Raw genomic sequence first — 19,453 nt, forward strand, 5'->3', positions numbered from 1 at the left:
TGAAGTTCTTTGTATTGATAATGGGTAACGATTGCGCCTCTAATTTGGGATCCTCCACCTTGCGTTAGTTATATAAATTGGAGGAGTTTATCCCATAACAATATCTAGCATGATGAAACTTTTCAATTATCGAACAAAACAATGATGGTTTATGGGCCTCATTTTGTGTGCAATTAATGGATTACAATTAGATTTTGTATTGAATTTATGGGTCAAAAATTATAGTTTGACTTTGTATGAATTTTATAATGAGGCTCTAGTTTTGAAAGCCTTATGACTTTAGTTGGGCATACACCCTAAATGGAATATTTTTAGTTGTTCCAAGTGGAATTCTCGAATTGCACTTTGCTTTTCTTGGTGTATTATGCAAATTCCGTATGACTATATTTTTAGCTGTCCTACCATAAATAGAAATTTCAAAGTGAACTTTGACTTTCTTTGTTCACCATAGGAAATTTTAACTTACCCTTTGTTATTCGAACAGTAGATGAATTATTTGTTATTGTTTAGGTGGTTTGATGGGCCAAGGTGGAAGGATTTTAGATTATACTTTGACTTCATGTTTATTTGTTGTATATGTATGAGTTGGGTGTAATATCTAAATGTGGTTGACAATTTTTTCCTATTTTTGAAATTTTTCTATGACTCTATCTAACTTGTCCTTTATAAATGGTTGTAGTATGATTTTTTTATCCAATGGGCTCAGCCTCTATCTCTTAGCTCTAGTTATGGTTATTAGCTCTAGCTACTAGTTATAGCTACTAGCTAGCTCTACCTATTAGCTCTAACCACATACTCTTTCTACTAGCTCTTGCTACGAGCTCTAGCACCAGCTGCTAGCTCTAACTATTATCTCTAGCTTTAACTACTAGATCTAGTTGTAGCTCTAATTTTAGCTACAAGCTCTAGGTACTACCTCTAGCTCTTGCTACTAATTTAGCACTAGCTACTAGCTTTAAGAACTAGTTATAGATTCTAAGCTCTAGCTACAACTTCTAGTTAAGCTCTAGCTCTATATACTAGCTCTAGCTACTAGCTCTTGCTCTAGCTACAAGCTCTAGCTACTACCTCTAGCTTTAGATATTACCTCTAACTACAAGCTCTAGATCTAGGTTAAACTCTCACTACTAGCTCTAGCTCATGCTCTATCTCTAGCCACTATCTTTAGCCACTAGCTCTAACTCTAGCTCTAACTCTAGCTCTAGTTATAGCTACTAGCTCTAGCTCTAGGTCTAATTACTATCTACTAGCTCTATCTCAAGCTACTAGCTTTATCTCAAGCTATTAGAGCTAGGTCGTAGTTGTAACTCTAACTACTAGTTGTAAGTCTAGCTACTAGCTTAAGATACTAGGTCTAGCTATGGTTATAGCTCTAGCTCTACCTTTAGCTTTAGATACTTGCTCTAGCTATTACACTAACTCTAATTGTACATCAAGCTTCTAGCTCTAGCTTTTGTTATTTGATCTTTCAACTAGCTCTAGTTGTAGTAGCTAGTAGCTTGTAGCTAAAGCTAGTAGGTAATAGCTAGGCCTAGTAGCTAGTAGCAATAGATAGTAGCTAGTATATTATAGCTAGAGCTAGTAGCTAGTAGCCAAATGTAGCAACTAAAGCTAGCAAGTAGCTATTAGCTAGAGTTACTAGCTAGTAGCTAGAAGCTAGAACTAGTAGCTAGTAGTTGGGAGCTAGTAGCTAGAGAATGTAGCTAGTAGCAAGTAGCTAGAGATAATAGCTAGTAGTTACATGTAGTAGTTAGTAGCTAGTAACTTGTAGCTAATAGCTAGTAGCTAAGCTACTAGCTAGTAGCAATAGCTTGCTACTAGCTAGTAGCAATAGCTACTAGCTAGTAGCAATAACTACTAGGAAGTACTAGTTGCTAGTAGCTAGTTGCTAGTAGGTTGTAGCTAGAGGCTAGAGCTAGTTGCTTGTAGTTAGCAGCTAGAAGCTAGAGCTAGTAAGTAGTAACCAGTAGGTAGAGCTAGTAGTTAGTAGCTAGAGCTAACAGTTAGTACATAATAGATAGTAGCTAGCAACTAGTAACTTATGATAGTATCTAGTAGCTAGCAGGTTGTAGGTAGTAGGTAGTAGGAGCTAGTTGCTAGTAGTTAGCAGTTAATACCTACCGGCTAGTAGCTTGTAGAAAGTAACAAGTTGCTAGAGCTAGTAGCTAGAGCTAGTAGAAAGTAGCTAGTAGCTTATAGCTAGAGTTAGTAGCTAGTAGGTAATAGCTAGGCCTAGTAGCTAGTAGCTAATAGCTATAGATAGAAGCTAGTAGCCAGATGTAGCAACTAGAGCTACTAGCAAGTAACTATTAGTTAGAGCTTCTAGCTAGAAGCTATGAGCTAGAACTAGTAGCTAGTAGCTACTGCTAGTAGTTGGGAGCTAGTAGCTACAAGTAATAGGTAGTAGCCAGTAGCTTGTAGCTACTCGCTAGTAGCCAGTAGCTAACTACTAGGAAGTAGCTAGTAGCTTGTAGCTCTCAGCTAAAAGCTAGAGTTAGGATATAAAAATTAGAGCTAGAGCTAGTAGGTAGTAACTAATAGCTAGAGATAGTAGGTAGTAACTAGTAGCTAGAGCAAGTAGATAGTAGCTAGACTTAGGATCTAGCAGCTAGTAGGTATTAGGTAGTAACTAGTAGGTAGTAGCCAATATGTAGTAAGTAGTAGGTTGTAGATAACAGCTAGTAGCTAGAACTAGAAGCTATTAGCTAGTAGATAGAGCTAGAAGGTAGTAGCTAGTACCTCCTAGCTAGTAGCTAGTAGGTGGTAGCTAGAGCTAATAGTTTGTAGCTAGTAGCTAATAGATAGTGATAGCAACTACGAGCTAGTAGCAAGTAGCTAAAGCTAGTAGCTAGAGTTAGTAATTAGAAGCTAAAGCTAATATCTAGTAACTACGAACCAGAGCTAGAGCTAGAGCTAGTACTAGTAGCTAGTAGTTGGTACTAGTACCTAGTACTAGTAGCTAGTAATAATACTAGTAGCTAGTAATAGTAGTTACTAACTAGTACTAGTAGCTAGTACTAGTAGCTAGTAGTTAGTAATAGTAGCTAGTAGCTAGTACTAGTAGCTGGTTCTAGTACTAGTAGCTAGTAGCTAATAAATAGTACTAATAGCTACGAGCTAGTACTAGTAGCTAGTTAGTAGCTACTAGCTAGTAGTAGTTGCTAGAAGCTAGTACTAGTAGCTACTAGCTAGAACAAGAAGATAGTAGCTACTACAAGAAGTTAATAGCTAGTACAAGAAGCTAGTAGCTAGTACTAGTAGCTAGTAGCTAGTACTAATAGCTAGTAGCTAGTACTAGTAGCTACTAACTAATACTAGTAGCTAGTTGCTATAAGCTCGTAACTAGTATTAGTAGCTAGTAGCTAGTACTAGTAGCTAGTACCTAGTAATAACAGCTAGTACTAGTTGCTAGTACTAATACTTACCAGCTAGTACTATTAGCTACAAGCTAGTACTAGTAGCTAGTAGCAAGTACTAATAGCTACTAGTAACTAGTAACTAGTAGCTAGTACTAGTCGCTAGTAGCTAATAGGTAGTAGTTAGTAGCTAGTACTAGTAGCTAGTACTAGTAGCTAGTAATAGTACTAGTATTAGTACTAGTAATAGTACTAGTACTAGTAGCTAGTACTAGTAGCTAGTAACTAGTACTAGTAGCTTGTAGCTAGTACTAGTAGCTAATACTAGTAAATAGTACTAGTAGTTAGTAGCTAATAACTAGTACTAATAGCTACTAACTAGTACTAGTAGCTAGTACTAGTACCAACTAGTTAGTACTACTAGTAGTAGCAAGCACTAGTAGAAAGTACTAGTAGTTAGTAGGTAGTAACTGGTACTAGTAGTTAGTAGCTAGTACTAGTAGCTAGTTCTAGTACTAGTAGCTAATAACTAGTACTAATAGCTATTAGCTAATACTAGTAGCTAGTACTAGTAGCTAGTAGTAGTAGCTAGTACTAGTAGTTAGTAGCTAGTACTAGTAGCTAGTACTAGTAGTTAGTAGCTAGTACTAGTAGCTAGTACTAGTAGTTAGTAGCTAGTACTAGTAGCTAGTACTAGTAGTTAGTAGCTAGTACTAGTAGCTAGTTCTAGTACTAGTAGCTAATAACTAGTACTAATAGCTACTAGCTAATACTAGTAGCTAGTAGCTAGTACTAGTAGTTAGTACTCGTAGCTAGTACTAGTATACTAGTAGCTAGTACTAGTAGTTTATACTAGTAGCTAGTAGCTAAGAGTTAGTACTTGTAGATACTAGTACAAAGACTAGTTAGTAGTACTAGCTAGTAGCTAGTACTAGTAGTTAGTACTAGTAACTAGTAATAGTAGGTAGTACTAGTAGCTAATTGCTGACACTAGTACCTACTAGCTAATACTAATATAGTAGCTAGTAGCTAGTACTAGTACCTAGTAGTTAGTACTAGTAGCTAGTAATAGTAGGTAGTACTAGTAGCTAGTTGCTGGTACTAGTACCCACTAGCTAGTACTAATAGCTAGTAGTTAGTAGCTAGTACTACTAGTTGGTTCTAGTACTAGTAACTAATAACTAGTACTAATAGCTACTAGCTAATATTAGTAATTAGGACTAATAGCTAGTAGCTAGTACTAGTACCTAGTTAGCAGTTACTAGTTAGTACCACAAGCTACTAATTAGTAGCTTGTGGCACTAGCTAGTAACTAGTAGTAGTTGCGAGAAGCTAATACTAGTAGCTACTCGCTAAGCTAGTAGCAAGTAGCTAGTACTAGAAGTTAATAGCTAGTACTAATAGCCAATAGCTAGTACTAGTAGCTACTAACTAGTACTAGTAGCTAGTAGGTAGTACTAGTAGCTAGTACTAGTAATTAGTACTAGTAGTTAGTACTAGTAGCTAATAACTAGTACTAGTAGTTAGTACTAGTAGCTAATAGCCAGTACTAGTAGCTAGTACTAGTAGCTAGTACTAGTAGTTAATAACTAGTACTAGTAGCTAGTAGCTAGTACCTCGTAGCTAATACTAGTAACTAGTTCTAATACTAGTAGCTAGTAGCTAGTACTAATAGCTAGTAGATAGTACTAATAGCTACTAGTAGCTAGTATGTAGTACTAATAGCTACTTGTAGCTAATACTAGTAACTAGTAGTTAGTACTTGTAGCTAGTACTAGTAGCTTGTAGCTAGTAACTAGTACCAGTAGCTAGTAGCTAGCAGTTGGTACTAGTAGCTAGTACTACTAGCTTGTAATAGTACTAGTACCAGTAGCTAGTAATAGTCGTTACTAACTAGTACTAGTAGGTAGTAATTAGTAGCTAGTAGCTAGTAATAATAGCTAATAGTTAGTATTAGTAGTTTGTAATAGTAGCTACTAGCTACTAGCTAGTACCAGTACCTAGTAGCAAGTACTGGTAGCTAGTAGCAATTAGCTAGAACTAGTAGCTAGTACTAGTAGCTGATTCTAGTAGTAGTAGCTAGTAGCTAATAAATAGTACTAATAGCTACTAGCTAGAACTAGTAGCTAGAACTAGTAGCTAGGACTAGTAGCTAGGACTAGTAGCTAATACTAGTAGCTAGTAATTAGTACTAGTAGCTAGTAGCTAATACTAGTAGCTTGTTAGTAGCTACTAGCAAGTACCACTAGCTACTAGCTATTAGTACTAGCTAGTAGCTAGTGGTACTAGCTAGTAGCTAGTAGCTAGTAGTAGATGCTATAAGCTAATATTCGTAGCTACTAGCTAGTACTGGTAGCTAGTAGCTAGTACAAGAAGCTAGTAGCTAGTACAATAGGCTAGTAGCTAGTACTAGTAGTAAATAGCTAGTAGTAGCCAGTAGCTAGTACTAGTAGCTAGTTGTTATGAGCTCGTAATTAGTACTAGTAGCTAGTACTAGTAGGTAGTAGGTAGTAACTAGTAGCTAGTACTAGTAGGTAGTAGGTAGTAGCTAGTAGGTAGTAGGTAGTAGCTAGTAGCTAGTACTAGTTGTTAGTACTAGTTGCTAGTAGCTAGTACTAATACCTACCAGCTAGTACTAGTAGCTAGTCGCTAGTACTAGTAGCTAGTCACTAGTACTAATAGCTACTAGTATCTAGTAGCTAGTACTAGTAGCTAGTACTAGTAGTTAGTAGCTAGTAGCTAGTACTAGTAGCTAATACTAGTAACTAGTATAGGTATCTAATACTAGTAACTAATACTAGTTGCTAGTAGCTAATGACTAGTACTAGTAGCTAGTACTAGTAGCTAGGACTAGTAGCTAGTACTAGTAGCTAATAATTAGTATTAGTAGCTAGTGTTACTAGCTAGTAGTAGTTGCTAGAAGCGAATACTAGTAGCTACTACCTAGTACTAGTTGCTAGTAACTCGTACTAATAGGTAGTAGCTAGTACTAGTAGTTAGTAGTTAATAGCTAGTACTAATAACTAGTACTAATAGTTAGTACTAGTAGCTAGTACTAGTAGATAATAGTTAGTACTACTAACTTGTACCTAGTACTAGTAGCTACTAACTAGTACTAGTAGCTAATTGGTAGTAACTCGTACTAATAGCTAGTAGCTTGTACTAGTAGCTACTAGTTAGTACCTAGTACTAGTACCTAGTACTAGTAGCTAATACTAGTAGTACTACTAGCTAATAGCTAGTACTAGTAGCTACTTTTAGTAGCTAGTATTAGTATCTTCTAGCTAGGACTAGCAGCGAGTACTAGTAACTAGTAGCTAGTACTAGTAATTTGTACTAGTACTAGTAGCTAGTAGTTAGTACTTGTAGATACTAGTACTACTACTAGTACTAAGACTAGCTATTAGTACTAGCTAGTAGCTAGTAGCTAGTACTAGTAGCTAGTAGCTAGTAGCTAGTACTAGTAGCTAGTAGCTTGTAATTAGTACTAATACTACTAGTAGTTAGTTAGTAGTTACTAGCTAGTACCACTAGCTACTAGCTATTAGTACTAGCTAGTAACTAGAAGTAGTTGTTAGAAGCAAGTACTAGTAGCTACTAGCACGTTCTAGTAGCTAGTAGCTAGTAGCTAGTACTAGTAGCTAATACTAGTAGCTAGTACTAGTAGCTAATACTAGTAGCCAGTATTAGTAGCTAGTAGCTAGTACTAGTAGCTAGTAACTAGTACTAGTAGCTAGTAGCTAGTACTAGTAGCCAGTAGCTAATACTTGTAGCTACTAACTAGTACTAGTAGTTAGTACTAGTAACTAATAGCTAGTATTAGTGGCTAGTGCTAGTAGCTAGTTTTAGTAGATAGTACTAGTAGCTAGTAGCTAGTACTATTAGCTAGTACTAGTAGCTAATACTTATAGCTAGTAGCTAGTACTAGTAGCAAGTAGCTAGTAGCTAGTACTAGTAGCTATTACTAGTACCTACTAGCTAGTACTAGTAGCTATTAGCAAGTACTAATAGCAAGTACTAGTAGCTAGTAACTAGTACTAGTAATTAGTACTAGTAGTTAGTACTAGTAGCTAGTATTAGTAGCTAGTTTTAGTAGCTAGTATTAGTAGCTTCTAGCTAGGACTAGCAGCGAGTAATAGTAGCTAGTAGCTAGTACTAGTAGTTTGTACTAGTAGCTAGTAGTTAGTACTTGTAGATACTAGTACTATTACTAGTACTAAGACTAGCTACTAGTAGTAGCTAGTAGCTAGTACTAGTATCTAGTAGCTAGTAGCTAGTACTAGTAGCTTGTAATTAGTACTAGTACTACTAGTAGCTAATTAGTAGCTACTAGCTAGTACCACTAGGTACTAGCTATTAGTACTAGTAGCTACTAGCACGTTCAAGTAGCTAGTAGCTAGTACTAGAAGCTAGTACCTAGTAGCTAGTACTAGTAGTCAGTAGCTAGTACTAGTACTAGCTACTATACTAGTACTAGAAGCTAGTAGCTAGTACTAGTGGTTAGTACTAGTAGCTAGTACTAGTAGCCAGTAGCTAGGACTAGTAGCTACTAACTAGTACTAGTAGCTAGTAGTTAGTAGTTAGTAACTAGTACTAGTAATTAGTACTAGTAGTTAGTAGTAGTAACTAACAACTAGTATTAGAAGCTAGTGCTAGTAGCTAGTTTTAGTAGATAGTACTAGTACTAGTAGCTAGTACTAGTAATTAGTACTAGTAGTTAGTACTAGTAGCTAATAGCTAGTACTAGTAGCTAGTACTAGTAGCTAGTTTTAGTAGCAAATACTAGTAGCTAGTACTAGTAACCAGTAGATAGTACTAGTAGCTAGTAGCTAGTACTAGTAATTAGTAACTAGTACTAGTAGCTTGTAGCTAGTAGCTAGTACTAGTAGCTAGTATTAGTAGCTTGTAGCTAGTACTAGTAGCTTGTAGCTAGTAGCTAGTAGCTAGTGTAACATTCCGTCAGGATATTACGGATTTATAAATAAATAAATGGAATAAATAAAACAACGCGGTTAATAATACCTCATTTTCCCAAAACGCGGGAAAATTTAAAGGTTTATTAAATGAGTGGATAAATTTTAGAACGTCAATTACAAAACTAAAACCACAATGTTATCAAGTCACCCATCAGGGTTTACAAATGTTTTCAAAAACAAAAGATACATATAAGAGTTTCCCAAGTCAATCCCCTCTCCACGACTAAGCTGCACCAGAGCCACCTACATCACCAATATCTGCTCCCATGTACCGCGTACACGATCATCGCCACACACACGCAGATAGGGTGAGCTTAGCAGATAAGTCACATATATATACAAAGCTATAAACATATATATATATATATATATATATATATATATATATATATATCAACATGCATATATATCACAACACTTAACTTAACTTTCCACATTGCCCTATATTTTCATTCCCGTAATCCAATCCCCAATACGTTTATTCGTGTTCTACATCGCCTAAGGACTTCTTCAAGGTGACTTGTTGCCATACCTATCGGCCACAACCGATAGAGCACGTGCGGGAAAACATGTTACGGATCATACACCGCAACGCCAGGTAGAGTTCCCATATACGAACATAGTCTGTATCGTCCCAAGACTACCAAACTCATCAGCCAACAATTGAGGAGGGCAATCTATCTGGACCCATCCGTACTGGCCACAACCAGCACACTCACACCGGTAACACTCGCCAACCCGTGCCACAACTCAAGGGTTCCTCGTGTCCATCCGCCATCCCGAGCCACAACTCAAGAGATGTTATTTCGAGCCACAACTCAAGGAATACCACGTGTTTAACCCCTATCCCGAGCCACAACTCAAGGGATACGTTCCGAGCCACAACTCAAGGAACACCAGCAATCTCACCCTTAAAGTATCACTAGACGCACTGTAGATCACAATTTCATAAATAAAACTTAAAGCTGCAGCAATATAAATCGCCTGGCGGGGGACATGTGCCGCCAGGCGCTGCCAGCTCCCAGACCGCCTGGCGGGTGTCGCGTACGCCAGGCGCACAACGCCTCAAATACTCAACTCGCTCCAGGTACCGCCTGGCGGTATTACTCCCACCGCCAGGCGCCTCCGTAACAGTGGCTTCCTATTGGTTGAACATCGTCTGGCGCCACAGGCTCTTCCGCCAGGCGCCGTACCAGTACAGTCATCCCTTCTGGTTTATGTTCTCTATCTCAAATTTTTTCCTCAACACTACTAGATTTTTGGTACCAAATATACAGCATATAACCATAACACATTATTTCCTAAGACTTAGGCCAACCACCACAACCAATTATGTTCTCAATTCCAACTGTCCCTATTCTAAGACTTTATTTCAAGCAGTATCGTGAACCCAAGCTAACCAAATTACTAATACCCATATTAGAAAAATTAGTTCAACATCTCAATATCAAACCATCATGTCAATTCATATTTCATGCTAGAAATCACAATTCAATTATCATAATATAGAAGAACCTGTTTTCATATATTTAAATAATAAAACCATAACATCAAAAGTTAGCATACATAGGACTCGAACTCAAGTCCTTTTGCACAATCAAAGTGCTCTCAACCACATGAGCTAGCACTTTTCCACGTCATACCAACCATAATTAATGTTATAATTATTTCTCCTCCCGTATTTATCAATTAATTATTTATTTAATTAATTAATTAAATTTTACGGGTCTTACAGCTAGTACTAGTAACTAGTAACTAGTACTAGTAGCTAGTAGTTAGTAATTAGTAGCTAGTAGCTAGTAACTAATACCTAGTAGCTAGTAACTAATAGCTAGAAGCTAGTAGCTAATAACTAGTACTAATAGTTACTAGCTAGTAGCTAATAACTAGTACTAATAGCTACTAGCTAGTACTAATAGCTAGAACTAGTAGCTAGTACTAATAGCTAGAACTAGTAGCTAGTACTAGTAGCTTGTAATTAGTACTAGTACTACTAGTAGCTAGTTAGTAGCTACTACCTAATACTAAGAGCTAGTATAGCTAGTAGCTAGTTGTACTAGCTAGTATCTAGTAGTTGCTAGAAGCTAGTACTAGTAGCTACTAGCTAGTTCTACAAGCCAGTAGCTTGTACTAGTAGCTAGTTCTAGTAGCTAGTGTAAGTATCTAGTAGTAGCAGCCAGTAGCTAGTACTAGTAGCTAGTAGCTAGTACTAGTGGTTAGTAGCTAGTACTAGTAGCTAATACTACTAGCTAGTACTAGTAGCTAGTAGCTAGTAGCTACTAGTAGCTTGTAGCTAGTACTAGTAGCTGGTTCTAGTACTAGTAGCTAGTAGCTAATAACTAGTACTAATAGCTACTAGCTAGTAGCTAATAACTAGTACTAATAGCTACTAGCTAGTACTAATAGCTAGAACTAGTAGCTTGTACTAGTAGCTTGTAAGTAGTACCAGTACTACTAGTAGCTAGTTAGTAACTACTAGCTAGTACCACTACCTACTAGCTATTAGTACTAGCTAGTAGCTAGTGGCTAGTGGCACTAACTACTAGCTAGTGGTACTAGCTAGTAGCTAGTGTTACTACCTAGGAACTAGTAGTTGCTAGAAGCAAGTACTAGTAGCTACTAGCACGTTCCAGTAGCTAGTAGCTAGTACTAGAAGCTAGTAGCTAGTAGCTAGAAGCTAGTACTAGTAGCTAGTTTTAGTAGCTAGTACTAATAGTTAGTACTAGTAGCTAATACTAGTTATAGTAGCTAGTAGCAAGTACTAGTAGCTAGTAGCTAGTACTAGTAGCTAGTACTAATAGCTAGTTTTAGTAGCAAGTACTGGTAACTAGTACTAGTAGCTAGTACTAGTAACCAGTAGATAGTACTAGTAGCTAGTAGCTAGTAGTTAGTAGCTAGTACCTAGTACTTGTAGCTAGTAGCTAGTAACTACTACTAGTAGCTAGTAACTAGTAACTAGTACTAGTAGCTAGTACTAGTAGCTGGTTCTAGTACTAGTAGCTAGTAGCTAATAACTAGTATTAATAGTTTCTAGCTAGTAGCTAATAACTAGTACTAATAGCTACTAGCTAGTACTAATAGATAGAACTAGTAGCTAGTACTAGTAGCTTGTAATTAGTACTAGTACTACTAGTAGCTAGTTAGTAGCTACTACCTAGTACTAATAGCTAGTAGCTAGTGGTACTAGCTAGTATCTAGTAGTAGTTGTTAGAAGCTAGTAATAGTAGCTACTAGCTAGTACTACAAGTTAGTAGCTTGTACTAGTAGCTAGTTCTAGTAGCTAGTGCTAGCAGCCAGTAGCTAGTAGTACTAGCTACTAATTAGTAGCTAGTAGCTAGTACTAGTAGCTAATACTACTAGCTAGTACTACTAGCTAGTAATAGTATTAGTACTAGTAGCTACTAACTAGTACTAGTATTAATAGGCAGTAGCTAGGAGCTTGAAGCTAGTATTAGTAGTACTAGCTAGTACCACTAGTTACTAGCTATTAGTACTAGCCAGTAGCTAGTGGTACTAGCTAGTAGCTAGTGGTACTAGCTAGTAGCTAGTAGTAGTTGCTAGAAGCTAATACTAGTAGCTAATAGCTAGTACTAGTAGCTAGTACTAAAAGCTAGTAGCTAGTACTAGTAGTTAGTACTAGTAGCTACTAACTAGTACTAGTAGCTACTTGCTAGTAACTTGTACTAATAGCTAGTAGTTAGTAGCTAGTACTAGTATTGGTACTGGTAGTTAATACTAGTAGCTTGTACTAGTAGCTAGTTTTGGTAGCTAGTACTAGTAATTAGTAGATAATACTAGTAACTAGTACCTAGTACTAGTAGCTAGTAGCTAGTAACTATTACTAGTAACCAGTATCTAGTAGACAGTAGTTAGTACTAGCTAGTACTAGTAACTAGTACTAGTAATTAGTAGATAGTACTAGTAGCTCATATCTAGTACTAGTAGCTAGTACTAATAGCTAGTAGCTAGTACTAGTAGCTAGTAGCTAGTAGCTAGTAACTAGTACTAGTAACTAGTATCTAATAGCCAGTAACTAGTGGCTAGTACTAGTTGCTACTAGTACGTAGTATTATAGTTATTTGCTAGTAGCCAATAGCTAGTAGTTAGCACTACTAGCTAGTAGCTAGTGCTAATAGTTAGTAGCTACTAGCTAGTAGCTAATGCTAGTAATTAGTAGCTGCTAGTTAGTTTTAGTAGCTAGTACTGGTAGCCAGTACTAGTAGCTAGTAGCGAGTACTAGTAACTAGTACTAGTAGCTAGTAGCTAGAACTAGGAGCTAGTAGGTAGTACTAGTAACTAGTATCTAGTAGCCAGTAGCTAGTACTAGTAATTACTAGCTAGTACTTGAAACTACTAGCTAGTACTAGTAGCTAGTAGTAAGTACTAGTACGTTATAAAGGTTGGCATGAGATTATGTGCATAATACATATTACTTGATTGATTGAGTATGATTGGTCTATGGTCAGTGCATAATTCCATGAACCTCTAGGTGAGACCTCATGGTAGTGCTTCAGTGGTCGAGACGTAATTCCATGATCTCTGTTAGTGGGAGTTCATAGTGGCGCCCCATCTATATAATTTGGTAAGGATTCAAGGTAAGGTTGCATCCTGACACTCTAAGGAGTTAGTTAGTCTCACTTAGAGCGGACTAACTCTTGTGGTGAGAGTAGTAGGAGGCCTGAAACTCATTAAGGGTTAATCTTGTGTGTGGGATTGAGAAAATGTAACACTTAACTCGGGGGTGAGCAGGATAATCCACCACAAGTGCAAGCATCCGCGAAATCCAACTAAATTATACATATCCGGATGAGTCGTGTCGAGTCTTAATGTATTGTTTGGAAGGTCATAACATGTTGGGGTGATGTTTGTATAATTGACTGTGAAAGAGTATATGATTGCATGATAACACTATTTTTTTGCTCTAGCTTACCCTTTTGCTTGTTTGATTGCTTTGTATGTGGTTCTTTTACTTTTGCGATGATCATCAATTTATTGATGTGAGCAGATGCGATAGATACTCGAGGTCAATAGGGGATGGATGATTCCGCTGCATAGTCTACTTGGGTTGGACTTCATGTTTTATTTGGGCTTTTCTTTAGAGTTATGGCCCATGTACTACTTTGCTCTTTAGTACTCTATTAACTATTGTTAAGTCCGTGGATTTCGTTTGTATCTGACATCGTGAAGTGCCTTGGTTTCTCCTAACATTTTCTGTATATTGTAAGGAGTAGCGTTTATACTTCAGGATTTGTCCTTAAATTTTTATCTGTGTAGCATTTCATTTAAATTAAAGATATTATTTAAATGGGGTGTTACAATTAAAGTGTATAAACATTCACATTATTACAAGATTGTGATAATAATATATTATAAATATTCAAAATATTATTTTAGTATTAATTACCTATATGAAAAATTATTACCCGGTTTACATATTAAAAAATATTTGATTTTTTATAAATTTTAATGATAAATACAAATTCTATTTTTTCTAAAATATTCAAATTTATCTTAAATAAATTTATCTTTTTAAAGTAAATTTAGATAGAGATTGAAAAATAAAAATAATATATTTTAAAATTTAAGAGATAAAAGCTGGTAAAATTTTCAGTTGAAACTGGATTTAGAGATTTAAGATTCAAAATCATACTTTGACCTAAATTTTATTGTGGGAAACAAAAACATTAAATCGAGTAAGAAGTGTTGCTTGTTGGTAGCGAGTGTCGAAGAGGTAAACGTTTCGTTTAAACCTCTTCATTGCATTCGCATACGATCCGTTTCCTCTAACATTAACAAAGATGGAGGATTCGAAACCACAACAGCAGCGAAAGAAAAATTACCGAAAGAGAAGCGCTCCTACAGACGAAGATCAACTTCCTCCATCTCAGAAAAACAACGAATCCGACGATGAGCGAGAAAGAAGGTTTGTCGCTTATTTCAATTCCACATTCTGATAGAAATTTTTTTGTCAGGGTTTTGGTTTCATTGATACTATTACTTTGTACAGAATGGCTCTGGAGGAAATCAAGCTTCTCCAAAAGCAGCGGGAAAGGAAATCGGGAATTCCAGCAAACCCTAGTTTGCAAGCGCAGAGTGGAACCGTCGGCGCTTTGGCTGCTAAAGCTGCTGAAAAGAACGACGCTGACGGCGGCGACAAGGATGAGCTCGTTCTTCAAGATACCTTCGCTCAAGAGACTGCTGTTTTGGTTGAAGACCCTAATATGTGTGTCTAAATTATATTATGTTGTGTTTGTGCTGAGGCATTTAAATTTTGATGGTTGTTGATGTTGGTGCAACTTGTTTGTTGATCAGGGTGAAATATATTGAGCTCGAGTTAGCGAAGAAGAGGGGAAGGAAAGTGGATGCTGCTGATCAAGTTGAGAATGAGCTGAAACGTGCTGAAGATGAACTTTATAAGATCCCTGAGCATCTTAAAGTGAGGGGCTCTTCTTTGTTTTGCAACTTACACTATTTATTGTTCTTTATTTTTCTTTATAGTTTATAGCATTAAAAAGGATGTGAATGATTTGTCTTACAGTGTTTGATACATCCTGCTCTTTCAGTATGTATTACCTTTTCTTGGATTCATTCTTCATTTAAAAATGTTGTTCCCTGTCAGGTGAAAAGGCGAAATTCAGAAGAAAGCTCTACTCAGTGGACTACTGGTATTGCTGAGGTTCAGCTTCCAATCGAGTATGCTTTCTCTTACTTGTGATTGCCTGTATTTGATGTTTTAATTATTTGTTGAAGAAGCATTTAAGAATTGACTGTGTTCGTATTATATTATTTTTTTCAAGTTAATCATAGGCTCTATGTTATTCATCTAGGGTATAAATTGATCTGCAGTTTGATTAGAATGGCAATGGCTGCCTTTTGTTGACGAGTTAAAACAAGACAGATCATGTTATTCAGTGTTTGGTGCTTCTTAAAAATAAATTATAATAGGACATGGCGTTAGAGAGTGGTACTTGTTTTGTTCCCCTGAAAGGGGTGGAACCAAGGAGGACATAATATTCTTTGTTGTCTGCACAGAAATGCTAACTTAGTGCCCGTACATGGAAACAAACTACCATACTTTAAGGACATTGGCTTTTATACTGATGCTTATTTTTTCAACTTTTACACTCAAAATTATTCCTCTTGTCCTTGGCTGATTGCTTTTTAAGGGTAATAATTTTTCCTCTTTTCTTATATGTTGCGAGTACTTGATGATTCTTGTTTATTGTATCTTTTTTTATCTATTTAATCAAGGGGAAAAAATGGTATAATTTATTTTAACGGATTTGACTTTGCATTTATATTTTTTTCCTGTTGAGTATGTTGGCTACGTTTTGTCTCTGTGATTTTTAGTACCCATGGTTGGAAACAAAAAACCAAACTTTATGAACTTCGGTTTTTCAGCTGAAGTGCTTTTGTTCAATGATTAATATTCACAATATTAATCTTTTCCATGGTTCGTTGCTTTTTAACCATAATAGATTCTCTCATATGTTGCAAGTAATTGTGGTGAATCTATTTGACGTGGAACAAAAAGATGATGTGTCTTAATCGATTTGATTTCATGTTTGCAGATATAAATTAAAAAATATTGAAGAAACAGAGGCTGCCAAAAAGCTTCTACAGGAAAGGAGACTTATGGGTCGGACAAAATCAGATTTCAGCATTCCATCGAGTTATAGTGCAGATTATTTCCAGCGTGGAAGAGATTATGCTGAAAAACTTAGAAGAGGTTTCATTTCCTTGATTCTGATATTTTAGAGTACATACGAATACTTGCTTGTTTACAGTCTTGATTTAGTTACCAATGTATTCATCCTGTGGCATTTACCATAATAGATAGAGGTCTGGCACTTTGTTGATTGTTTTAAAGCAATCTATATCCTAATCACTGACTAGCGAGCCCCCAATTTGCAGAACATCCAGAGTTGTACAAAGATAGAAGTTCACAGGATGATAGTTCTGGATCCAAACAAAATGATATAAGCACTGATGGCGCTGGAGCAGTACAGAGGCAGGCTGCAACAGATGAATTCATGTTAGAGCGCTTCAGGAAAAGAGAACGCCACCGTGTAATGCGGAGATGACATGAATGGTTGTGGCATACCTTGCAAAAGTCCATCAAAGATTGGTGGAGGTCCAGCTTCCGTTGATTGGGATGCCAATGCCATTGATTTTCACCAGTTCCTTAATTCAAACTGTTGTCAAAGATCATAGAGCTGCTTGAGCATTAATTTTTGTTGGTTCTCTTCTTTAGATAAAAATATATATATATATTTAGTCACCTCCAGCGGCCTGTTTGACTATTCAGTGGCTTATGTTGAGAGGTAGGAATAGAATTGTGATTATGAGCGCTTCTTTGATTGATCATCACTGACTTCCTGAGAGCCTTTAAGATATGGTGTAAACAGTTCTAGCGATGGCTAGAATGGTGATGGGGCCACCTACCTGCTTGTAAGCCGATTTGGATGTATAATATTGACTTTCAAAATATTTAATCTATCCATTGAAAAGTTTCCTCCTAGGTTCGTAATGATAAGTGCTTGTTCGAATCGGTGCTAACAGCCTTGTGTCAAATAATGTTTGTGTTACGATTTTAGATTCTCATATTTAATTTGATTAAAACTTACAGTAGATCTTCGTTCAATTGAGTTGAGTTAGACCCTTGACAATGTGATAAAAATCAACAATTTATACATCTTGTTCAATTGAGTAGACCCTTTGAAAATTTAATAAAAGTTAAAATTGATTGCGATGACAAGTAGAATCAATAGTAAGTGATTATACCTTGTGTAAAAGATTTAAGTTTGATATTCATTTTTAGTGCTAACACAAACTAAAATAGCTTATCGAAAGCCTCCTTAATGCTAACGTAGTAAGTAGGCATGTAAGCATGTTCAGATAATAAAGAAGTTACTTTTTTTTTGGCTGCAAAAGAAAAACCGTTAGCATAGAATGATGTTCTGCTTCGTGGGGATATTTTGACCAGTGTATTTGAACTACGACCCTTTAGAGGGATGATAGTAGTGGGTGATTAGTCTTCATAAGGATAAGTACTACAAGGTATCTTAGAATTACAAAAGCTGCTTTTTTTCCTTTGTCCAAACAGTGGAAATTTCAAGTGCGTAACTTGATCCACTTGTTCGAGCTTACATATTTGGTGGGCTTCATCGCGAAATGCTAGAATTTCGGAGCCACAATCCCTTGGAAAGCATACAAATTTAACATACATTCCTCGGATAAACTAATCAGAAACAAGATATAATTATAAAAAAGACGAGTGGAAGAATGGTGCGTAAAATTTGTATGTATTCTTCCATTCATGACTGAACCTTGCTGATGAAAGACTGGCCAAATCTCCAATTGGACGGTGCCACATCAAAAGCTGTGAGAGTTTTTCCATTGCTGAGTTGGATTCTGAAGGACAAGCTCTGGCCGTTGAGGTAGCTTAAGCTTTGCCAGTTAGCACCCCAATTCCTTGACATAGATTCCCAGTTACTCATTTTTGACCCTTTGATCCAAACCAGAGAGATATCCCCTGCTCCTCCTACGTTGCTTATAAGCACTAGTTCGAAATAGTCCTTCCCATTGATGGTAAATCTGATGCCTCCACTTCTTTTGCACCCAACTCTGCATCAAATTTCAACGTGTGTAAGTTGAGATAATTTTCACTTTCATAGTTAGAACATGCACAACGCAATATAACATACTTCCTGTATAAAATTGGGACAATTCCAGCCTTGTATTTGGCGATCATCTCAAAGGCAGGTTGAGACATGTCAAAGTGTGGTCTTGGAGGATTACACCAACCCCCATTGTCACTAGGTAGTGCAAAGTTTGGAGGGCAGAAATTTGTAGCAGTAATTGTAATGGAAGTGCCCCTTAGGCACCATTGGGGCACTTGACTTGCGTCACAAACTATCTGATAGCAACCACCACAAGACTTACCATCATTAAACAAAGCAGTGCTCAAAGCAGCTGTTTTTATTCCATAACCATCTGTGTTCAGATTTCCATACCCACATGCCCCACCTGTTCAATTCAAGTACAAACAAAATCTAGAACATCTTTTACCCATTCTAATTTAATTTACAAAAATAAAATGTACAACATCTTTTACCCATTGTTCCTGAGGCATCACTTCCACCATAGAAAGTTGCATGAGCTTTCAACCAACCTGCGGATGCTACTCTAAGTTCTGTGGTGAATAACACCACAAGTAGTATTAGACCACCGAAAACTACTTTTTCCATCTTCTCTATCTCTGAGTATGATTCTGAACTACGATTTTCTTAAGTTGCCGCTTAACATGACAAACTCTTATGATGTATTTATAACTGCTGGTTGAGACGTTTTTGCCCATAAAAAAATTGACTCAAACTCAAATTCGTATTATCGAACAAAAAAAAAGTGGTGTTGACCCAAAAACTAATAAAAAATAGAAGGCAGTTAGTTACGTGTGAAGAAGACTCAACCCATGAGAATTGTACCCAAAGCAACCATATAATGCTAATTGCTTTAATATTAATATTTTGATATTAGTATTCATCTTATATTTTCTCCATATGATTGTTTAGTCTCAATGAGCAGTGAAAGAACATGAACATGCATTGTTGGTCATAGGATCCGTGGTACGTAAGTGGTACAGTCAAATACAATTTGCAGATCAACTTGCTTCAAAGTAAATCATGCATAATATAGTTAGTGATAAGTTGTATAAATTATTTCTGAGTACTGTCAGAATGTTACACTATTTTAAAGGCAAACTAACTAATAAACAGATATAACAGAGAAGATTCTTCTCCTCCCACATTGTCAAAAGACCAACTATTTTATATGATTTTGCTAAAAAAATTAACCGAAACGGTTGAGATTAAACTAATTAGTTCGGCTATGTTCTTAACCTGAATACTGTGATTAAGAGGAATTAAAAGAAAAGCACTTTTAATAGCTCAAAGTTAAAACAGATTTTAGAAGTTCTTTGAAGATATAAATCAAGATGAAGCAATCTTTGCTTCACTTGTTCTCGTATGTTTTGAAAAATGTAACACACCTTTGTAGACATTTTTGTAATACACTGTTTGTTAATAGTTGGATAGAATTTACATAAGCATTGCTAAAAAA

The 19,453-nt window shown here is 36.4% G+C and overlaps 2 protein-coding genes across 2 annotated transcripts; one reads left to right on the plus strand and one right to left on the minus strand.

Annotated features, from left to right (window-relative positions):
• Positions 1–13,989: 13,989 nt before the first annotated feature.
• On the plus strand, positions 13,990–16,862 carry LOC114189748 (protein COP1 SUPPRESSOR 2). The gene is made up of 6 exons (XM_028078419.1): positions 13,990–14,255; positions 14,340–14,555; positions 14,645–14,768; positions 14,952–15,025; positions 15,904–16,061; positions 16,247–16,862. The coding sequence occupies exons 1-6, from the start codon at positions 14,131–14,133 to the stop codon at positions 16,414–16,416; spliced, it is 867 nt and encodes a 288-aa protein (XP_027934220.1). The 5' UTR covers positions 13,990–14,130; the 3' UTR covers positions 16,417–16,862.
• Positions 16,863–17,263: 401 nt separating this feature from the next.
• On the minus strand, positions 17,264–18,646 carry LOC114192163 (putative expansin-A17). Its single transcript, XM_028081786.1, has 3 exons — positions 18,450–18,646; positions 18,040–18,361; positions 17,264–17,959 (listed from the first exon to the last, which is right to left on the minus strand). Exons 1-3 carry the CDS (start codon positions 18,580–18,582, stop codon positions 17,650–17,652), a joined length of 765 nt encoding a protein of 254 aa, XP_027937587.1. The 5' UTR covers positions 18,583–18,646; the 3' UTR covers positions 17,264–17,649.
• Positions 18,647–19,453: the final 807 nt, after the last annotated feature.

Source organism: Vigna unguiculata, chromosome 7 (genome assembly GCF_004118075.2).
Source record: "Vigna unguiculata cultivar IT97K-499-35 chromosome 7, ASM411807v1, whole genome shotgun sequence".
Taxonomy (NCBI): domain Eukaryota; kingdom Viridiplantae; phylum Streptophyta; class Magnoliopsida; order Fabales; family Fabaceae; genus Vigna; species Vigna unguiculata.